This window comes from Musca domestica, unplaced genomic scaffold (genome assembly GCF_030504385.1).
Source record: "Musca domestica strain aabys unplaced genomic scaffold, Musca_domestica.polishedcontigs.V.1.1 91, whole genome shotgun sequence".
Lineage (NCBI taxonomy): Eukaryota > Metazoa > Arthropoda > Insecta > Diptera > Muscidae > Musca > Musca domestica.
Window position 1 is genome coordinate 473,783 of NW_026712439.1, and position 21,130 is coordinate 494,912.

Genomic DNA, 21,130 nt, shown 5'->3' on the forward strand with positions numbered 1-21,130 from the left:
CATTTGATACGGTCAATCATGCCACACTGGTTGAGGACGTACAGAGAACTACCCTCCGGCCAAGTTTGAAACGTTGGATAATCAACTATATGTGTGGACGCCAGTCGTACGTGGAATTCCGGAACAAGAAGTCCAAAGCCCGTAGAGTGAAACAGGGAGTTCCCCAAGGTGGGGTGATATCTCCGGAACTGTTTAACCTCTACCTTTCCGGAATTCCTCGCCCTCCAGACGGCATTGAGATCGTAACGTATGCGGATGATTGTACGATCATGGCGTCGGGTCCAGTGGTCGATGACATATGCGAAAGGTTGAACCCCTATCTCGCGGAGCTTGCCGCATACTTCCACGCGAGGAATATGAAAATATCCGCCACGAAATCAACGGCCACACTCTTTACCACATGGTCTGCGGAGATGAGAACACAGCTGAATGTTCAGGTCGAGGGGAATTTAATACCGACCACGAACTACCCCAAGATTCTTGGGGTAACGTTCGACAGCATGTTCAAGTCGTCCGCGCAAGCCACAGCTATCTGCGACAAGATGAAAAGTAGGAACAAGGTCCTCAAGGCGCTAGCCGGCAGCTCTTGGGGTGCGGACAAAGAAACCTTGTTGACCTCTTATAACGCGATAGGTCGGTCTGTGGTCAACTATGCGGCTCCAGTGTGGTCTGCGAATACTAGTGCTACGCAGTGGAAGAATATCCAGACCTGCCAGAACGCTGCCCTGAGAACTGCGACAGGGTGCCTCCTCATGACACCAGTGGACCATCTACATGAGGAGGCGAAAGTCCTTCCCTTACGTCAGCATAATCATATGCTTTCGTTGCAGTACCTGCTTGGGTGTTACCGTGAGAGCCATCCCAACCATCGTATGGTGGATAACTCTCCCCCACCCAGGCGTGTCAGGAAGGACATACATGATCTAGAGAGGGAGGTCCAGCGCTACAAGAGAGAGCCTCTAGATCAAGAAGCCTATCAGGCAGGTCTGAGTGGCATTCACACCGATGCAGTCGCGGATGCTATTAGCAGTTATAAAGTGAATGCCGTCCTCGGAGTCCACCCCCCATCCATTGCAGCCGAAGAACGTCAGCTGCCTAGACAAACCAGGGTAGTTTTGGCGCAATTACGTTCAGGATGGTGTAGTCGCCTCAATTCGTATTGGGCACGAATTGATGAAGATGTGCGTGACGCCTGCCCGGCGTGTGATACAGGCCCGCACAATACGCTACACCTTTTTAATTGCTCAGCCAAACCTACCCAACTCACTCCAGAGGATCTCTGGCTACAGCCCGTTAAAGTAGCCGAATTTCTAAACCTGGAGCTGGAACCAGATTAGCAGAACACAAACACACACATGTACTACTGCTACAACAACAACAACATAAAACCAATAAAAAGCAAACAGTGATGATTCAGCAATAATCCACCTTGATAGGACAATGTTTAGCTCGAATTATTGGTGAATCCAACTGAGTTCCTTGCAATTCTTCACAACCTCGAAGTAAATTTTAAAAGTGAGCTCTAAACAGTAAGGTATGGCGGCAATTATAAGTAGAATCCATAAATTTAGCGATTGATCAGCTGCAGTGAAATCAACGCGACTACTCAGGCATAGCGTATTATCAACAACTTTAGAACATATGGGTTATTACATAACGTACGAAATTCTTACAATCCACCAATAACATTTTTCTTCTTATCTGGAATAATTTTTTTCAATTTCCAGGTCTCAGGAAAAGCAGAAGTTGTTAATATATACTAACGAGTGCTCCTTGCATCAGATCTTAATTTTTTTGCAGTAATTTCCCCGCGATCAATAGAACCACATCGTCAGCATAGTTATTGTGACACCCAAAACAGTTGATTAAATACAAAAGAAACGATGCAGTGGTATGACAGTGGTTCTAACATTTGAAATGATCTGACATTTCACTTTATATTAAACCGGTAGTATAGAGATTGGCTGTAAAATGTGGATCTTGAACAAAGTGTTAAAATTGCGTTGAAAACAGATAAGATACATAAGGAAAAATATTTTTCAGAAGCTCAATAGATATTCTATCAATTCTTAAGAGTTAGATTTAGTTTTACTTACAGCATTTGCAACACTACGCATGAAAACATAAAACCAACTTCATATTCAGAGAATGATTTCCACTCCAACACGTCCATTCAAGGCTTCGCATTAAGCAAAGAAGTTATTCACCGAGATTTTGGAGATCACCTTTTCCGCAAGGGAAGCGTTCGTCCCTACTAATTATTTGACATTTAGCAATCTTCCACAACCTGTAGTCATATGTAAAATATTCAAAATCGAATTGCTGCAATTGCTTGAAAATAACGAATTATAGTCGATCATTCAGAAAAACAGTCAATATTTCTCCGAAAAGTTAAGCGAATGAAGTTACTACGCAAGAACCAATGCGAAGTAAGCCATACGATATTGCATTTGCAAAACTCGAATTATCCGAACGCATCAGGAATTGTATTGGTCGAGAAGAGAAATGGTGAACATCGTTTATGCATTGGTTATAGGCAGATAAATCGAATAACTGTACGCATACCAAACCCAATGTCAGTACTAGATTGTAGGAAATCGTTATTTCGCCACCCTCGACTTACGAATGGGTTACCATCAAATTAAAGTTGAAGAAAAATTTAGCGTATCTGGATGACATAATAATTTGCAGAAAAATATTTGAAAAAGCCTGAAACGATTAAAAAGATTTTTGATTCTTTTAAAGAAAAGTGGTTTTGGCAAAAGGTTCGTTTCTAGTCAATATCACCTGGAGAAGAAAAGGTTAACGCTGTTAGCAATTTTAAAATATCGACAGAAAAGGAACCAGCCGGCTATATAATGAAAATTTATAACGATGGTTGGGTTCTAACGATGTAGTTAAATGACGGAAGGTTAAACAGAATTATGATGCTACTTCGAGAAGAATCCAAATCAGAACAAGAAAAACAGATAAAATTGGAATGTGTATTAGAAAAATATCGACTCTACCGGAAAACGAAAAATGGACTACGATTTGTCATAGCTAAAGCTTTCGATGGCGCATAGCAAAACAGTGTCATAATGATATTGGTCATTATGGTTTGGAGAAAAGACTCTCGAGAATGGGAGATAAGTTTTGGTTTCCCGTATGAGGAAATATATGAAGGAGTACATCACAGCGTGTGTAGAGAATTGTTACAAAAAGGCGTTAAGCACAAAGGAGCTCTATATTTTAGTGAAGTCGAAACATTACATATTGAACAATGACGTATTGAACAAACATTGCATATCGATCATTGGGGGCCGTTTATAAAAAGCAAGCATACGTAACCGAAAGTTAGAGCCCAAATTAAAAGACCGTACATTATTGCACGAGTTTTAGGCAACGATAGATAGATAGATACCTAATAGAGGACAACCCCGGAATCAACGTCACGAATAGGAAGTTCTGTTCCGTATTCAGTTCCGACAAGATGAAGAAATGTGTGAATGTTTCCCCGAATTGATTATCTCAAGCGCAGAGGAAGCCGAGGACGACTTCGGTCAGGTCAGGTCGCATGTTAAAATAGAAGTGGATACCATTTGTTGCATTAATGTAGAGAAGTTCTCCGAATAATTTCCTTAATAACGTTTATGTTTTTCATTTAATTATTTAAACGGTAGTTGTATTTCATTTGGTTCTACGAATCTCTATATAATCTTCAATCGATCACTTGACACATGGATATCTGGAAATCCATGAGAGTTATGCGAAAGCTACTTTATAATTCTGAAATAGCTACTGAAACGACTTAAAAAATTAATATAGTATATATAACTAGCTAAACCCGGTGCGCTTCGCTACCCCTTTTGATTTTTTATGCATTCAAAATTTTATTTTCGAATATATGTTTGTTAAAAAAAAAAAACAATTTAACATTAAAAAAAATATTGCACTATATTAATGCGTAAATAAACAAAATACTTTTACACCAAATTCCGCCACACCTTTCATATTTCATTGAAATTGGTGCGTCTAATATGTGAAATCGGCCGAGAATATATATATAGTGGAACTATATCCAAATCTTAACTAATTTCCAATTAATTTTTCACATTTATTATTGTAACCAAAATCCGCTACACATTCTGAATTTCATTGGTATCGGTCATATATATCATGTTTGGTGCATAACATGTACGAAATCGGCCGAAATATATATGTTAGCTATACCCAAACCCCAACTGATTTCAATATAATTTGGTAATTTTTTCTGGTGCCAGATTTCGTCTCTCTCGCTTTGGGTGCATCAAATATGTGCAATCGGCTGAGTATATATATGGGAGCTATAATCAAATCTGAGCGTATTTGAATATAATTTGTCAAATTTATTTTTGTACCAAATTTAGCCACTCATGCCGAATTTCATTGGAATCGGAAATACGTATCGTGTTTTGTGCATTAAATATGTGAAATCGGCGGAAATTATATATGGGAGCTATATCCAAATCTGAACCGATTTCAATATAATTTGGGAAATCAAATTTTTAGATAAAATCTATCACACGTTTCAAATTTCATTGAAATTGGGGATACATAGCGTGTTTGGGGCATCAAATGATTGAAATCGGCCGAAAATATATATGGGAGCTATATCCAAATCTGAACCGATTTCAATATAATTTGACAAATTTATTTTCGGATCAAATCCCGTCACACACTCCAAATTTCATTGGAATCGAACATTCATATTGTGTTTGAGGCATCAAATGAACGAAATCGGTCACAAATATATATGGGAGCTATATCTAAATCTGAACCGATTAAAATAAAATTTGGCAAACTTATTTTTGTTCCAAATTCCGTTACGCATTCCAAATTTGGAAACTGTATCTTTAACCGATCAATAGATATGTGCATATAAAATTTAAATTTTTGGGAGGTACCTCCGATTTTGATGCTATATCTCCAGTTCCAAGTGGAAATTCAAAAATGTATATAGCCTACGTTACTTTCAGGCGATGTTGCAGTATATGTGGAAATTTTCAGGAAAATCTATTCAGCGGTTTTCGAGTCCATAAATTACAAACAAACAAACAAACATACAAACATTTTCCTCTTTTATAGATATAGATAGAGTATAAACCTAAGCACACATTCTAATTGAATTGGAGCCCAATAGTGTCAAAAATATCAAATAAAAACCACCAATCCCACGGCAGCGGGTTCTACGACACCGGATTGACCCGAAACAACAACACTCCAGTTTCGGCCAGTGGCTGCCAACACAGTGTATACATGTTCGTGTTTGTTTATTTTTCTGTATTGGGAGCAGCACATCCCGGAATGCTTGCTCCGGATTCTTTTGGTCCGTGCCGGGCTTGAGGAAAACCCCGGACCATGGTTCTGTACGGTTTGCCAAAACACCATCCACCATAGATCAGTCTCGGTGCGATGTAATGGATGCAGAGGATGGGTGCATTTTAGGAATTGTTCCGGTTTAACCCGGTTGCGAGACTATAGCGATAGGGACTATGTTGCTTCGTGCTGTACCAACGTAGTCCCCAGTGAGTCCACGACCTCGTCGTCAACTTTCGAGTCGTCGTCGGAGTATGGAACTCCCCCGCAGTCTCCACAACAGCAACCTTTACCGCAGCACCTAACGCCACATGTTGCTGTTCCAATTCCGGACAATGCATCATTCTTGCAGTTCAATTGCAACGGACTCCGAGGTAAAATTGGTGAGATAGTGGAATTTATGAATCGGAGGAATATTAAGATCGCAGCGGTGCAGGAAACCAAGCTCAATGAAAATTGTAGCTTACAACGTTGCAATGGTTACAACGTATTGAGGAAAGATCGCACCAGAAGTGGAGGTGGGGGATTAGCGTTCCTGATACACCACTCTGTTCAATACAGACCTATCTCGCTTGAGCTAGTCTCTAGTGACCCGTACATGGAGTGTATGGGGGTAGCAGTCAAGTGTGGTACTGCCGAGGTAGAGGTGCTTAATGTGTATATCCCGCCGGTTAATAGCTGTGAACCGCGTTATTGCCTAATATAAGCCCATTATTGGTAGGCAATAACCGCCTGGTACTAGGGGACTTCAATGCCCACCATGAGTTGTGGCATTCCGTCCTAGGTAATGACCAGAGGGGATCAGCGTTGGCAGAGCAGATTGACTGCTCCACATTTTGCACGGTAAACGAGGATGCCCCCACCCGAATAAGAGGAGAGTGTCACAGTTCGCCAGATTTAACCATCGTGTCACCCGGTCTAATAAATGACGTGACTTGTCAACCCGTCATTTTTCTTGGCTCAGACCATCTCCCGATAATCGTCTCCATCAGCAGATCGCCCGATTTCATAACCTCTGAACGCCGCACTTTAATTAACCATGGGAAAGCCCACTGGCCCGAGTTCAGAGTTCACAAACCTTCGCTTCAGAGAACTGCCCAATCCTTCTGATGTTTGGGTTGCTGAAAGGATTTTCCGGGACATCATCAAAGCTGCAGCCGCTCGCTATATACCCGAAGTAAGACCAAATTTCCCAGCAGAGGCAGCGGGATTAGCGAATGAGCGTGATGAGCTCCGACGTACCAACCCTACTGATCCCAGAGTCAGTGAACTGACAGTGGAAGTCAACCGGTTGGTACAGGAGCATAAGCGGAAAAAGTGGCTAGACCATCTGAAGTGTTGCAACATTGGAACCGATTTGAGTAAACTGTGGGTAACGGTAAAGTCACTCTCGAACCCTGGAAAAAAGGATGATAGGACAGCAGTCACATTTAACGACGTAACTGTGACTGATCCGAAGAGGTGCGCTGGCTGTTTTAACCGCCAATTTGTCGAGCACCCCGAGAGTGATAGGGCGAGGCGAAGAGTACTACGTCGTGTAAGAGCTCTTCCCGCCGAGGATGTACCTCCACAGTTTACGATGGGTGATGTTGCGAATGTCATCCGAAACGCTAAGTCATCTAAAGCGTTGGGCCCGGACGGAATATCAATGGTAATGTTGAAGCAACTGGATACGCCGGGAGTTGAGTATTTAACCAGAGTCCTAAACTTGTCGTTAGCCACTAACATAGTTCCCGAAGCCTGGAAAATGGGCAGGGTGGTCCCGCTACTGAAGCCTGGCAAGGATGCCAGCCAAGGCGAATCATACAGGCCAATTTCGCTTCTGTCGCCAGTAGCAAAGACTCTCGAGGCCTTACTCCTCCCCAGTATCAGAGGAAGCTATTCAGTTGCTAACCATCAACACGGTTTCCGTCCACTACATAGCACTACAACAGCATTGCACGCCATATCCACACATATCAGTCGAGAACTCAACCAGACAGGCCGTGCCACAGAACAGTAGTGGTGGCTCTCGACCTATCAAAGGCATTTGATACGGTCAACCATGCCACGCTGTTCGAGGACGTTGAGAACACTACCCTCCGGCCAAGTTTGAAACGTTGGATAGTCAACTATATGTGTGGACGCAGGTCGTACGTGGAATTCCGGAATAAGAAGCCCAAGCCTTGTAGAGTGAAACAGGGAGTTCCCCAAGGTGGGGTGATATCTTCGGAACTGTTTAACCTCTGCCTTTCCGGAATTCCGCACCCTCCAGACGGCATTGAGATCGTAACTTATGCGGATGATTGTACGATCATGGCGTCGGGTCCAGTAGTTGATGACATATGTGTCAGGGTGAATAACTATCTCGCGGAGCTTGCCGCCTTCTTCCACGCGAGGAATATGAAAATATCCGCCACTAAATCGACGGCCACACTATTTACTACATGGACTGCGGAGATGAGAACACAGCTGAATGTGCAGGTCGAGGGGCATATAATTCCGACCACCAACTACGCCAAAATCCTTGGGGTCACATTCGATAACATGTTCAAGTCTTCCGCGCTATCCACAGCTATTTGCGATAAAATGAAAGTAGGAACAAGGTCCTCAATGCGCTAGCCGGCAGCACTTGGGGTGCGGATAAGGAAACCTTGTTAACCTCTTATAAAGCGATAGGTCGGTCTGTGGTTAGCTATGCGGCTCCAGTGTGGTCGGCGAATACAAGTGCAACGCAGTGGAAATGTATTTAGACCTGCCAGAATGCCGCCCTGAGAACTGCAACTGACTGAACTGACTCCTGTGGACCATTTACATGAGGAGACGAAGGTTCTTCCCTTACGTCAGCATAATCATATGCTTTCGTTGCAGTACCTGCTTGGGTGTTATCGTGGGAGTCACCCTAACTACCATATGGTGGATAGAACTCCCCCACCCAGGCGTGTCGGGAAGGACCTGCACGATCTAGAGAGAGAGGTCCAGCGATATAAGAGAGAGCCTCTAGATCATGAAGCCTATCAAGCGGGTCTGAATAGCATTCATACTGATGCAGTCGCGGAGGTAGTTAATAATTACAGTATGAATGCCATACTCGGAGTCCCCCATCCATTGCAGCTGAAGAACGTAAACTAACCTAGGCAAACCAGGGTAGTTTTGGCCAAACTAAGTTCAGGATGGTGCAGCCGTCTCAATTCGTATTGGGCACGAATTGATGAGGATGTGCGGAACGCCTGCCCAGCGTCCGATACAGGCCCGCACAACACGCTGCACTTGTTTAATTGTCCAGCCAAACCTACCCAACTCCGTCCAGAGGATCTATGGCTACAGCCCATAAAGGTAGCAGAATTCCTAAACATGGACATTGAGGAAGAACCGAATTAGTCGGAAAAAAAACAACGGAACATGTAAAACTGCAACAACAACAACCATAAAATGTATGGAAAAAAATATAAATAAAAAATATAAATAAAAAATATTAAAAAAAAAATGTATGGAAACATCATGAGAGCTGCAGCCGCTCGCTATATACCTGCTGGTCGAATACCCGAGATAAGACCAAACTTCCCAGCAGAGGCAGCGGGATTAGCTACTACCCTACTGATCCTAGAATCAGTGATTTGACAGTGGAAGTCAACCGGTTGGTACAGGATCATAAGAGGAAAAAGTGGCTAGACCATCTGAAGTGCTGCAACATTGGAACCGATATGAGTAAGCTGTAGGTAACGGTTAAGTCGCTCTCGAACCCTGGAAAATAGGATGATAGGACCTCAGTCACTTTTAACGACGTAACGGTGACTGATCCGAAGAGGTGCGCGGAATATTTTAACCGACAATTTGTCGAGCACCCCGAGAGCGATAGGGCGAAGCGAAGAGTACTACGTCGTATCAGATCTCTTCCCGCCGAGGAGGAACCACCACAGTTTACGATGGGTGATGTTGCAAATGTCATCCGTAACGCTAAGTCATCCAAAGCGTTGGGCCCGGACGGAATCTCAATGGTAATGTTGAAGCAGCTGGATACGCCGGGAGTCGAGTACTTAACGAAAGTTTTCAATTTGTCGCTAGCCACCCACATAGTGCCCGAAACCTGGAAAATGGGCCGGGTGGTCCCGCTACTGAAGCCAGGCAAGGATGCCAGTAAAGGCGAATCGTACAGGCCGATTTCGCTTTTGTCGCCAGTAGCTAAGACTCTTGAGGCTTTACTCCTCCCCAGCATTAGAGGAAGCTATACTGTTGCCAACCACCAGCATGGATTCCGTCCACAACATAGTACCACAACAGCATTACACGCCATTTCCACACATATTAGTAGAGGACTGAACCAGAACAGGCCGTGTGACAGAACAGTGTTGGTAGCCCTTGACCTATCAAAGGCATTTGATACGGTCAATCATGCCACACTGTTTGAGGACGTACAGAGAACTACCCTCCGGCCAAGTTTGAAACGTTGGATAATCAACTATATGTGTGGACGCCAGTCGTCCGGGGTGATATCTCCGGAACTGTTTAACCTCTACCTTTCCGGAATTCCTCGCCCTCCAGACGGCATTGAGATCGTAACGTATGCGGATGATTGTACGATCATGGCGTCGGGTCCAGTGGTCGATGACATATGCGAAAGGTTGAACCCCTATCTCGCGGAGCTTGCCGCATACTTCCACGCGAGGAATATGAAAATATCCGCCACGAAATTAACGGCCACACTCTTTACCACATGGTCTGCGGAGATGAGAACACAGCTGAATGTTCAGGTCGAGGGGAATCTAATACCGACCACGAACTACCCCAAGATTCTTGGGGTAACGTTCGACAGCATTTTCAAGTCGTCCGCGCAAGCCACAGCTATCTGCGACAAGATGAAAAGTAGGAACAAGGTCCTCAAGGCGCTAGCCGGCAGCTCTTGGGGTACGGACAAAGAAACCTTGTTGACCTCTTATAACGCGATAGGTCGGTCAGTGGTCAACTATGCGGCTCCAGTGTGGTCTGCGAATACTAGTGCTACGCAGTGGAAGAATATCCAGACCTGCCAGAACGCTGCCCTGAGAACTGCGACAGGGTGCCTCCTCATGACACCAGTGGACCATCTACATGAGGAGGCGAAAGTCCTTCCCTTACGTCAGCATAATCATATGCTTTCGTTGCAGTACCTGCTTGGGTGTTACCGTGAGAGTCATCCCAACCATCATATGGTGGATAACTCTCCCCCACCCAGGCGTGTCAGGAAGGACATACATGATCTAGAGAGGGAGGTCCAGCGCTACAAGAGAGAGCCTCTAGATCACGAAGCCTATCAGGCAGGTCTGAGTGGCATTCACACCGATGCAGTCGCGGATGCTATTAGCAGTTATAAAGTGAATGCCGTCCTCGGTGTTTAATTTAGATTGAAAATTAGTGTTTTGCTACGTTAACAATGGGTTAACGCCTAATTATTTGTAAATGATTAACATCGTTGAAATCTGTCAATGTCAACAGATTTCAACGAGTGGCGAATGGCGCCAACGCCGACTTACTTCATGTTGGGATCGTTGTTTTGTTATTAACACTCTCTTCTGCTATCGCCCCGATACGAACGAAGGCTCTCCCCCGCTATCGTGCAAATGAAGGTAATATTGTTTACCAAAATCCTTTATACTTATTATTAATAAAGCCTGGCTTTTGCCTTTTTTTATATTTAAAACTAACCCCGCTATTGTGTTTTTATTTATTTTATTTTGTATTGGTTTGCTTTGCAATTCCCCCTTTCCCCGCATTGGCGCAAACATTGGTCCTTCGAGCCGGATTACGAACGAGGTGTTGGTAAAAGAAGTTAATCGTTTCTTCTTTTTTTCTATTTGTAAAGCAAACTTCATCATCACCATCAACAAAATACAGTCCACATACACATCATTATCATCATCCTCATCATCATCTATTTTCCTTTAAAAACAACCAGGTACGTAAAGTGAAAAAAGTGCCTTGTGAAAAAATAATATTCTTTAAGAAAGAATTTTCGAAAAAAAATTGTGTTAAACAACAACAATTCGTGTCGTTTATTTGTTCTGTGGCCGTTTTACAACGCGTCGCGTACCCCGTTCCCCCGCCGTCTAGTTTTGCAAATATTGTTTTGCCGTCGGCATTCGACAAAAATCATAGAAAACAAATAAACCAAAATAATTGTGAAAAAAGTGTATTTTTTTGGCTTTTCCAGTGAAATTAAAATATTGTTGTCGGGTGTCATTTTAATGTACGTTAAATTTCCTATCGATCGGTATAGTTGAAATTAAAAAATTGTTAAATTTTTTGCAAATTTGCATTTTTGCTAATCAAAATATTCATTAAAAATCACCCCCAAAAAGTACACGCAGCAATTACATTGGTTTGTTTGGTTGTTCGCTAACGATCGATATACAAACATACAAACGCAGTAATAGGCACACCACTGATGATCACTGCTTGGTCGGTCAGCCACACATAAGCGTATACATACATACGTTTGGTCAGACGTTTGATATTTTTCTATCGTTCGTTGCATTACAGGTGAACCGTGATAAAACGACCTGTAATATAATATATGAAAAATTTTTGATTTTTGTTTGGAATAATTATTAATGGTAATTGGGTGTAATAAAACGACGTTTTTGGAAAAATTAAATAACGCGTGCACCCTACGATCGGTCAATACGACTTTTTAGTAAAAAGTGTTAAAATTGATATTTTTCGTGCGGAATTTGAAATTTTTAATTAATTTTGGAGATTTTGTTCGAAAATTTTATTTGTTGGTCAATATTTTTTGAAAAAACACGCTACATTCGGTAGTATAGTTGCCTAAATTGTAGGTAATTTTAGATATAAAATTTGAAAAATCTCTATATTTTCGTTAGAAAATAGTACAAATTAAAATATTTTAGATTTTTTGTGCGCGAAAATACGGTTTTTTGGAAAATTACCGGTAGAATATACAATTTTTGGAAAATTTGATAATTTGTATATATATTTATCGATATATTTTTTGAATATTTTATATTTACTTATTGATTTTCTCACATTTTTCGTGGTACCTTATTATCGGTTGCTAAATATCTCATTGGAGATTATAATTTTGAAATTTATAGTTCAAATTTTGATTTTTCACTATAGTGTGAGAGGTTCAAGGCAATTATTTCGCGAAAGTTTTCAAGTTTTTTGGCCCTATAGTGCGGTTTTGGTAAATTCTTGGCATCTTTCTGTACTTTCCTTGAGCATTTAACAAATTTGGACGATTTTTTTTTGGAAATTTTTGAGTTTGTTTATAATTTTGCGTTGTTACTCCTTCGTATATTGTGCGAAGTCGAATTTGGTTTTTGGTTATTTTTTATAGCAAATCGTGTTTTAGTTGTTTTTCTCTTACTTATTGTAGTAGAGACTTTGTAAAAACCTTTAAAAATGCCTTTGACTCCAATTGATATGTTTATCAGAGCTTCGGATGCTCTCGTAAAGTTTAACGCTAGCTTTGAGTCTATGCGTGATGAGGAATTGGATTTCCAGTCTTTAAAATCCCAAATTAATGGATTAGAGAACTTGTGGGAAAGAGTGCAGGAAAAATTTGAAAAAGGATGTGATTTTATGATGACGTCGGTAGAGACGTCAAAAGAAGAAATAAATGCTGTCGATCAAAAGTATAATGCATCTTTTCAACTCTATTTGCGATGCCAGGCTGCAATTAATAGGAAGTTAGACCAATTTAAAAGGGTTCGTTCTACTTCTATTAATTCAAGTGTTAGTGGTTCAGTAGCCTCGTTGTTAGAAACCCCGGGTGAAACCCTAGAAAAATCACTGAATCCAATTGTGCCGAAAACGTCGGTTGAAACGCGAAACCAATTGAATGTTTCGAATCAGGCTTCGCTCGAAAATCCTTCCCAAATTCAGACTCCGCTTACCTCTATTGTGGGGAATAGTAGTGCGAGTTTTCGAACTTTAGATTATGTTTCAAACTCGGATGTGGTACATAATCTAGCTTTGCCGCCTTGTGACACAGATGTTTTTGAAGGCGATTTCCACTCATGGCCAACCTTTAGGGATTTGTTTACCGCTGTGTACATTAATAATGCTCGTCTAAGCGACATTGAAAGACTTTGTCATTTGGTCCGGAAGACGACAGGGGAAGCTCGCGAGATATTGTCCAAGTTTCCACTAACTAATCGTAGTTTTGCGCCTGCTTGGAAGGCTTTGATCGAAACTTATGACAATCCTCGACTTCTTGTTCATAACCAGTTGAAGGTTTTATTCGATATTCCTGTTCTCTATAGTGAGACTAGTTCAGGATTAAAGACGATCCAACGCGGTATAAATGGTTGTTTAACTTCGATGGCAATTTATGATGTTAAAACTGAAAATTGGGATCCGATTCTTGTGTTTTTGTGTCTCCAACGGCTGCCAAAACTTACTCAGACCCTTTGGGAGCAAAGTGTAAAGGATAAATCCTCTCTTTCGTCATGGAAAGACTTGGATGCTTTTCTCACTGAGAAAATTCGTACGCTCATGTGTCTTCATGACATGCGTGGCACAGATAGGTCGAAGCAGTTAAGTAGTAGAAAAGTTCAAGCGCATGTTTCTAATGTTAATGTCCCTAAATCGCCTAGTTCTCCCCGTGCTTCGAAAAGTCCACACTGTGTCATTTGTAAAAATCAACGTCATAAATTGTATGACTGTCCCCGCTTTAAGAGCTTAAAACCCGTTGATCGGTATAAAGTAATGAAACGCCATCAACTTTGCATGAACTGTCTTCGTAGCGGTCATGAAGTAAAGAAATGTGATAGCAAACGTCGTTGTTCGAAGTGCAATAAGGCACATCATACATTGTTGCATCGGGAAGATATTACATTGGGTAATTCGTCTCAAACTTCCACCGTGACTTCTAACGTATCCCCAAATTCGAGCTCTAGGCAATCCAATTCGGGAAACTGTGTAGCATCCACATCGGCTGGATGTGTACCCCGTCAAGTGTTTCACGCCGCACAGAACAAAGCTGTACTTTTGGGTACGGCAATGGTGAATATTGTTCACGACGGTGTTCTGTATCCTGCTAGGGCGCTGATAGATCCTGCGTCAGAGTCCTCTTTTATTTCAGAGCGACTCCAAAATCGTTTGAAGCTTCCCGTATCCCCTGCTAATGTTGTTGTATCAGGAGTGAGTTGTTCGCTTTCGGCTACTGCTAATAAAGCTTGCAGTATAAGAATTAGCAGTCCATTCGACACATCTCTGTTATTGGAAACAAGTGTGTTAGTGTTGCGTGCCATTTCAGGAAATCTTCCGTCATTTGTGGCAAATTCAGATTTGAAGAAGCAAATCCCCGACCTTCGCTTAGCTGATGTAAATCTTTTTGAACCTCGACCTGTAGATCTGTTGTTTGGAGCCGATCTGTACCCCAAAATAGTTTTAGATGGTTGTCGTCCGATTTTGTCTGGAGCTTTACTGGCTCAAAACTCCGTGTTTGGCTGGCTTGTCACTGGTCCTATTCCAGCAGCACAAGTCCGAACTTTCGCCACTACTATTGACGTAGCAGAGGAAGATAAACTTAACCACACATTGTTGAGATTCTGGGAACTTGAGGAAACTCCCAAAAGAAAAATATTATCCCCATCGGACCGTTTCTGTGAGGAGAATTATGTTCGGACTACTCGTAGGAACTCAGAGGGTAGATATATTGTTACACTACCAATAAAAGAGATTGGCGCTACTGGGTACTTGGGAGAATCTCGCTCAAATGTTCTTAAACAATTTTACCGCAACGAAAATTCTTTGATGAAGAAGCCCGACGTAAAAATAGTTTACGATCAAGTATTATCGGAATACTTAGAACTTGATCACATGAAGCCAATATCCGCAAATACTTCAAAGGAAGTCATTTCGTGTTATTTACCTCATCACCCTGTGATTAACTTAGAAAAGTCGACTACTAAACTCAGAGTAGTATTTAATGCCTCAAACAAAACTTCGAACGGGCAGAGTCTTAACGACATTTTGCACGTAGGTCCAACGTTACAACAAGATTTGGTCCTTTTAATTCTCCGTTGGCGTGTCTTCAAATTCGTTTTCAACTCTGATATTACCCAAATGTATAGGCAAATCCGCGTAGATCCTAAGCATTCACCTCTTCAGAGAATTTTATATCGTGATTCGACGACGAAGCATGTTTTAGATTATGAACTTCAGACGGTCACATTCGGTGTAAATTGTGCACCATACTTAGCAATTCGGACGCTTTTACAACTGGCAGATGATACTGAGTCAGAATTCCCCCTAGCAGCGCATATTTTGCGAAATTGTATGTACGTTGACGATGTTTTAGCTGGAGCTCATGACATTGAGACTGCATTAGCAGCTAGGGACCAGTTGATTAGGGCACTCTCGTCGGCCAAGTTTGAGCTTAGAAAATGGACTGCCAATAATAGAGCTATTCTGGATCGTTTCCCCCCTGAGCATTTGGTTGACGCTCAATTGTTGTCGTTTGTAGAAGCTAGCAGTTCTAAACCTTTGGGTATAAGATGGAATGCGCGGTTAGATTGTTTCTACTTTGCAGTTAACCCTATTGTTAATAAATTCACCTACACTAAGAGGGAAGTTCTTTCGGCTATTGCGAAATTGTTTGACCCCGTTGGGTGGTTGGCTCCAGTCATTGTGACAGCGAAAATGATTATGCAGAAGGTTTGGCTGGATAATGTTGGTTGGGATGATTCACTTTTGGCAGCAACTGAGGCTGATTGGAAAAGGTTCGTGGAATCATATCCCCATGTAAACTCAATCCGGATTCCTAGGTGGATTCAGTATGTTCCAGGAGTTTCTGCAGAACTTCATGTCTTTTCCGACGCCTCGGAAAAGGCATACGCGGGGGTAGTCTATATGCGTGTTGAGTCCCCAGATGGAAAAATTTTCGTAAATTTGCTATCGTGCAAAACAAAGGTCGCTCCCTTAAAATCAATTTCATTACCCCGCTTAGAGCTTTGTGGAGCAGTTTTGGCGTCAGATCTTCTAAAAACTATAGTTCGGGAGATAGGTATCGAATTTCGTCAAATTTATTGTTGGACAGATTCCACTATAGTGCTAGCTTGGCTGAAGAAAACCCCCTCCACATGGACAACTTTCGTTGCAAATCGTGTATGTCGGATACAGGAAAATGTTGGCAATCACAACTGGTATCATGTCAAATCAGAAGATAACCCCGCTGACATTGGAAGTCGAGGTATGTCTCCCTCAGAATTGTCTTCCTCCCGCCTATGGTGGCACGGTCCTAATTGGTTAGGTAAGAATAAATCTATATGGTCGAATCATAATCTGGCTACCCTTGATACTGACCTCGAAATGAGAATAGTTCGATCTCATTTTTCGTTCTTTTCGTCGACCTTTGAAGATATTTTGGCTAACTTTTCATGTTTGCGTAAAGCGTTTCGAGTCATTGCCTATTTGGTTAGATTTCTTCGCCAAACACATCCCCGGTATAGAAACCATTTTTGTTTTCCCTGCAAGCAAATTTGTTCATCAGAAATAAGTGACGTTCGCACTCGGCTGGTAATTATCGCTCAAAAGATGCATTTCTCTAACGAGTATAAGAATTTAATGGACAAAAAGCCGTTAGATGGTAGGAGTTGCCTACTTCCCCTCAATCCTTTCGTGGATGAAAGCGGCGTCATGCGAATGAATGGTAGATTGGCACATTCACCCACGCTTTCCTATTCGGAGCGATTCCCGATAATCCTCCCCTATCGTAGTAATTTGGCTCTTAGGTTGGTCGAATATACTCACCTCAAATGTGTACACGGTGATATTCAATTGATGTTGCGTACTTTGAGATTGGAATATTGGATTCCACGTATGAAAAATCTCATTCGTTTTGTAGTTCGGCGTTGCAAAGTCTGCATTTTACTGAAAAAGCGCAGCTGCAGTCAATTCATGGCTGCACTTCCCCCAGAGAGAACAACTCTTGATCGGCCATTTACAAATACTGGCGTTGACTTTGCGGGTCCATTTGATATAAAATCTTACCTAGGTCGGTCTTGTCGCCTCACAAAGGGTTATGTATGTGTATTTGTTTGTTTCGCTACAAAGGCGATTCATTTGGAAGTAGTATCCGATTTGTCGACTGCTAATTTCATGGCCGCGTTGCATAGATTCATTGCTCGTCGTGGTTGTCCCCGTCCTATTTTTTCGGATAATGGAACAAATTTCGTTGGCGCTTCGTGGGAAATTCAGAGAGGTTTTAGAGAATTCCTCCAAGAAAGTGCTGGCTCAGTCTCCTCCACGTTATCAGATCAGGGCCTATCGTGGCATTTTATACCTGCTGGTGCTCCTCATATGGGAGGGTTATGGGAGGCTGGAGTCAAGAGCTTTAAACTACATTTTCGAAAGCAAGCTCGAAATCTTAAGTTCACGTTCGAAGAATTAGCAACAGTTTTGGCTAGGATTGAAGCGTGTTTGAACTCGCGTCCTCTTTGTCCGATGTCGGACAGTTCGGACGAAATTGTCGCGTTAACGCCAGGACACTTCCTCATTGGGGCCCCTTTGTTAGCACCGCCTGAACCTCTCATCACAGAGCAACCATTAAGCTTAGTTAATCGGTTTAGAAAAGTTCAGGCTCTCGCCCACCAGTTTAGTTTGAGGTGGAAAGAGGAATATTTGAAACATTTACACATGAGGTATAAATGGAAATTTCCAGAGCGAGAGTTAGCCATAGACGATCTAGTTGTTGTTCGTCATGATCAGCTTCCGCCAACGTCGTGGAAATTAGGCCGTGTCGTAAATGTTCATCCGGGAACTGACGGTCACGTTCGAGTCGCGGACGTCCGAACCGAGAACGGCGTTGTAAGACGGCCCATCGCCAAGTTGGTCGTTCTGGGCGACGACCCTTCGATAAGTAATTAAAATGGTTCTCTTCTCGTTATATAGTATGTCGATGAAATTGTACACGGAAGACGAACTCTTGAATATTGATGACGTCAAAGCTACCCCGGATTGTCCCCCAACTGATACTACTTTGTCCTCTGCTGCCGTAGAAGCAGCCCTGGTGGAACCAATTGCTGCTGTGACAATATCTGAGCCTGGGTCCGAATCCAAACGGGATTCATCTGCGGCCCTCGCATCTGCTGAACCAATGCAAACCGAGTCCGAATCCATACCTGTGGGTTCATCTGCGGCTCCGGTCCCTGCTGATAACCCCAAACTTGTTAAATCGCGAACCGAGTCCGGATCTTCGGGTCCATCTGCGGCTCCGGTTGCCATTCCTCATTCGTTGGAGGAGTCGGCCAAATCTAATAGGTCCGAATCCTCTCGGGATTCATCTGCGGCCTCCCATAAATGTCGCCTTTGTGACCGCATGCACCCTTTGGATAGATGTAGCGACTTCCGCGTCATGAATGTTGACATGCGTCGTAGAGTTGTTGTTAAATTTTGTTGTCGGCTTGTTGTCCCTCCAGTCTGGTATCTGCATTTCCCCGACTTTGTTAGTCAAAGTTGATGCTTTTGGCCGTCCCTCTATCGTGAGGGCGGTATTGGACCAATGTAGTAGGCAGAGTCAGATATGCTCCTCTTTGGTGCATAGTCTTCGTATCCCTACTTCAAGAATCGATGGTAGCCAAATATGTAGGCTTAGTCTCACCTCGATATACGACCGGAGTCAGTCCTTGTCAATTGTGGCAGTGGTGACCCATCTGGACCATGCGCGTACGCCTACAGCGGCAATCCCAGAGCGCATAAAAGACTCCTTTCTTGGTCTTCCTTTGGCAGATCCTGATTTTAATAGGCCTGGTCGGGTGGCCCTGGTACTCGGGCCGGAAGTCTATGCCAGGGTCGTAACACATCGGGTGCATGCGACGCCAGGGTTACTGATAGCCCACTACACCATATTTGGTTGGGTATTGTCGGGCATATGTAACATATAGTGTTACACAATGTTTTTTGAAAAAATGAATTGAATTTAAAATAAAGAAAAATAAAGAATTGAATTGAAAAAAAAAGTTGAAAAAAATATAATTATGTATTGTATTTTAGTTACAACATCCCAATATGTTGCAAGGTGGGCGGCATGTTTAATTTAGATTGAAAATTAGTGTTTTGCTACGTTAACAATGGGTTAACGCCTAATTATTTGTAAATGATTAACATCGTTGAAATCTGTCAATGTCAACAGATTTCAACGAGTGGCGAATGGCGCCAACGCCGACTTACTTCATGTTGGGATCGTTGTTTTGTTATTAACACTCTCTTCTGCTATCGCCCCGATACGAACGAAGGCTCTCCCCCGCTATCGTGCAAATTAAGGTAATATTGTTTACCAAAATCCTTTATACTTATTATTAATAAAGCCTGGCTTTTGCCTTTTTTTATATTTAAAACTAACCCCGCTATTGTGTTTTTATTTATTTTATTTTGTATTGGTTTGCTTTGCAATTCCCCCTTTCCCCGCATTGGCGCAAACACTCGGAGTCCACCCCCCATCCATTGCAGCCGAAGAACGTCAGCTGCCTAGACAAACCAGGGTAGTTTTGGCGCAATTACGTTCAGGATGGTGTAGTCGCCTCAATTCGTATTGGGCACGAATTGATGAAGATGTGCGTGACGCCTGCCCGGCGTGCGATACAGGCCCGCACAATACGCTACACCTTTTTAATTGCTCAGCCAAACCTTCCCAACTCACTCCGGAGGATCTCTGGCTACAGCCCGTTAAAGTAGCCGAATTTCTAAACCTGGAGCTGGAACCAGATTAGCAGAACACAAACACACACATGTACTACTGCTACAACAACAACAACAATAAAATGTATGGAAAATTTCAGGGAAGTATAAAAAACCAAATTTATTTATTTTTAATTTTTTATTTATTTTTTTTTTTATTTTTTAGTTATTTAGTATTCTTTGTTCGGTAAGAAGGTTGAAGTCGATGCGGCTTATTTGGCGGTAAGTACAACAACTACCTTTATTTTATTATTCCTTTTTCCAATTCATTTTCTTTCCTTTTTCCAATTCATTTTCTTATTAGGATCTACATACTATTTTAATACTTACAATAACACCTTTGTAATTCATTTAATTAATGAATTAATTAAATAATAAAAAAAAGGTACTTTAATTTTAAATTACTAAATTATGGAAAAGGCTCCAACAGAAAGCATACGTTTTATTCTTGTGTATTCGACAGAAAATGGTCTGCTTGGATTGTATTGCCGTTAAGAAACGATTACAATACCTCAGGAGGATGTGCCAGAAAATTCAATTTTCCGCCACCAGGTTTGTAATTGAAACTTCATGCATTAGAATGCTGGTATACGACAGACAATGAAACGATATCAACGCATTAAAGATCATTAAATGCATTTAGATATCGCATTCAAAAGCAGCGGGACGGTTTGTGGTGGTTGTTAACTAATTCACATTAAATTGCCGCAAACCACCTTTTATCATGTTTATCATAACTATCGGGAATTTGAAAGGTCTCAGAACGAAATTTCCATTTTATATCGACCAAAATCAAACCATGCAATATCACGCAAAAATTAGCATTTTTCGGAATTTACTGAGTTTTCCATTAAAAATTTTATTTTTGCCAAGTTTCAGAACGAATTTTCCAACTTACATCCATCAAAATCTAATCACGAGATAGCATGCAAAATTTCGCAAAATTTTCTCCGAGTTTTCTACTATGAGACTTCAATTTTTTCATTCGAGTAGCCAGTTCTCACACAAAATTTCATATAAAAAAATTAATATTTGAATTTATTATTTTCGCGAATTTTCTGGAGGCTATTTAATTTTTTTTCATAAAAACCTTCTCATTTCAATTAGTAACAATCAGAGTTAAAAAACTAGC

At 41.9% G+C, this 21,130-nt stretch overlaps 2 protein-coding genes across 4 annotated transcripts in view; one reads left to right on the forward strand and one right to left on the reverse strand.

The window, feature by feature from the left end:
• Window positions 1-21,130, reverse strand: part of LOC101892762 (tyrosine-protein kinase transmembrane receptor Ror) — a 108,678-nt gene that overhangs the window by 62,080 nt on the left and 25,468 nt on the right. The gene's annotated exons all lie outside the window — the stretch shown is intronic.
• Window positions 10,636-19,268, forward strand: LOC131806972 (uncharacterized). Its single transcript, XM_059131962.1, has 2 exons — window positions 10,636-11,248; window positions 18,214-19,268. Exon 2 carries the CDS (start codon window positions 18,215-18,217, stop codon window positions 18,779-18,781), a length of 567 nt encoding a protein of 188 aa, XP_058987945.1. The 5' UTR covers window positions 10,636-11,248; window position 18,214; the 3' UTR covers window positions 18,782-19,268.

Coding starts and splice junctions, on each gene's coding strand:
- LOC131806972 (XM_059131962.1), top strand. CDS start 18,215: ATGTCGATGAAATTGTACACGGAAGACGAACTCTTGAATATTGATGAC.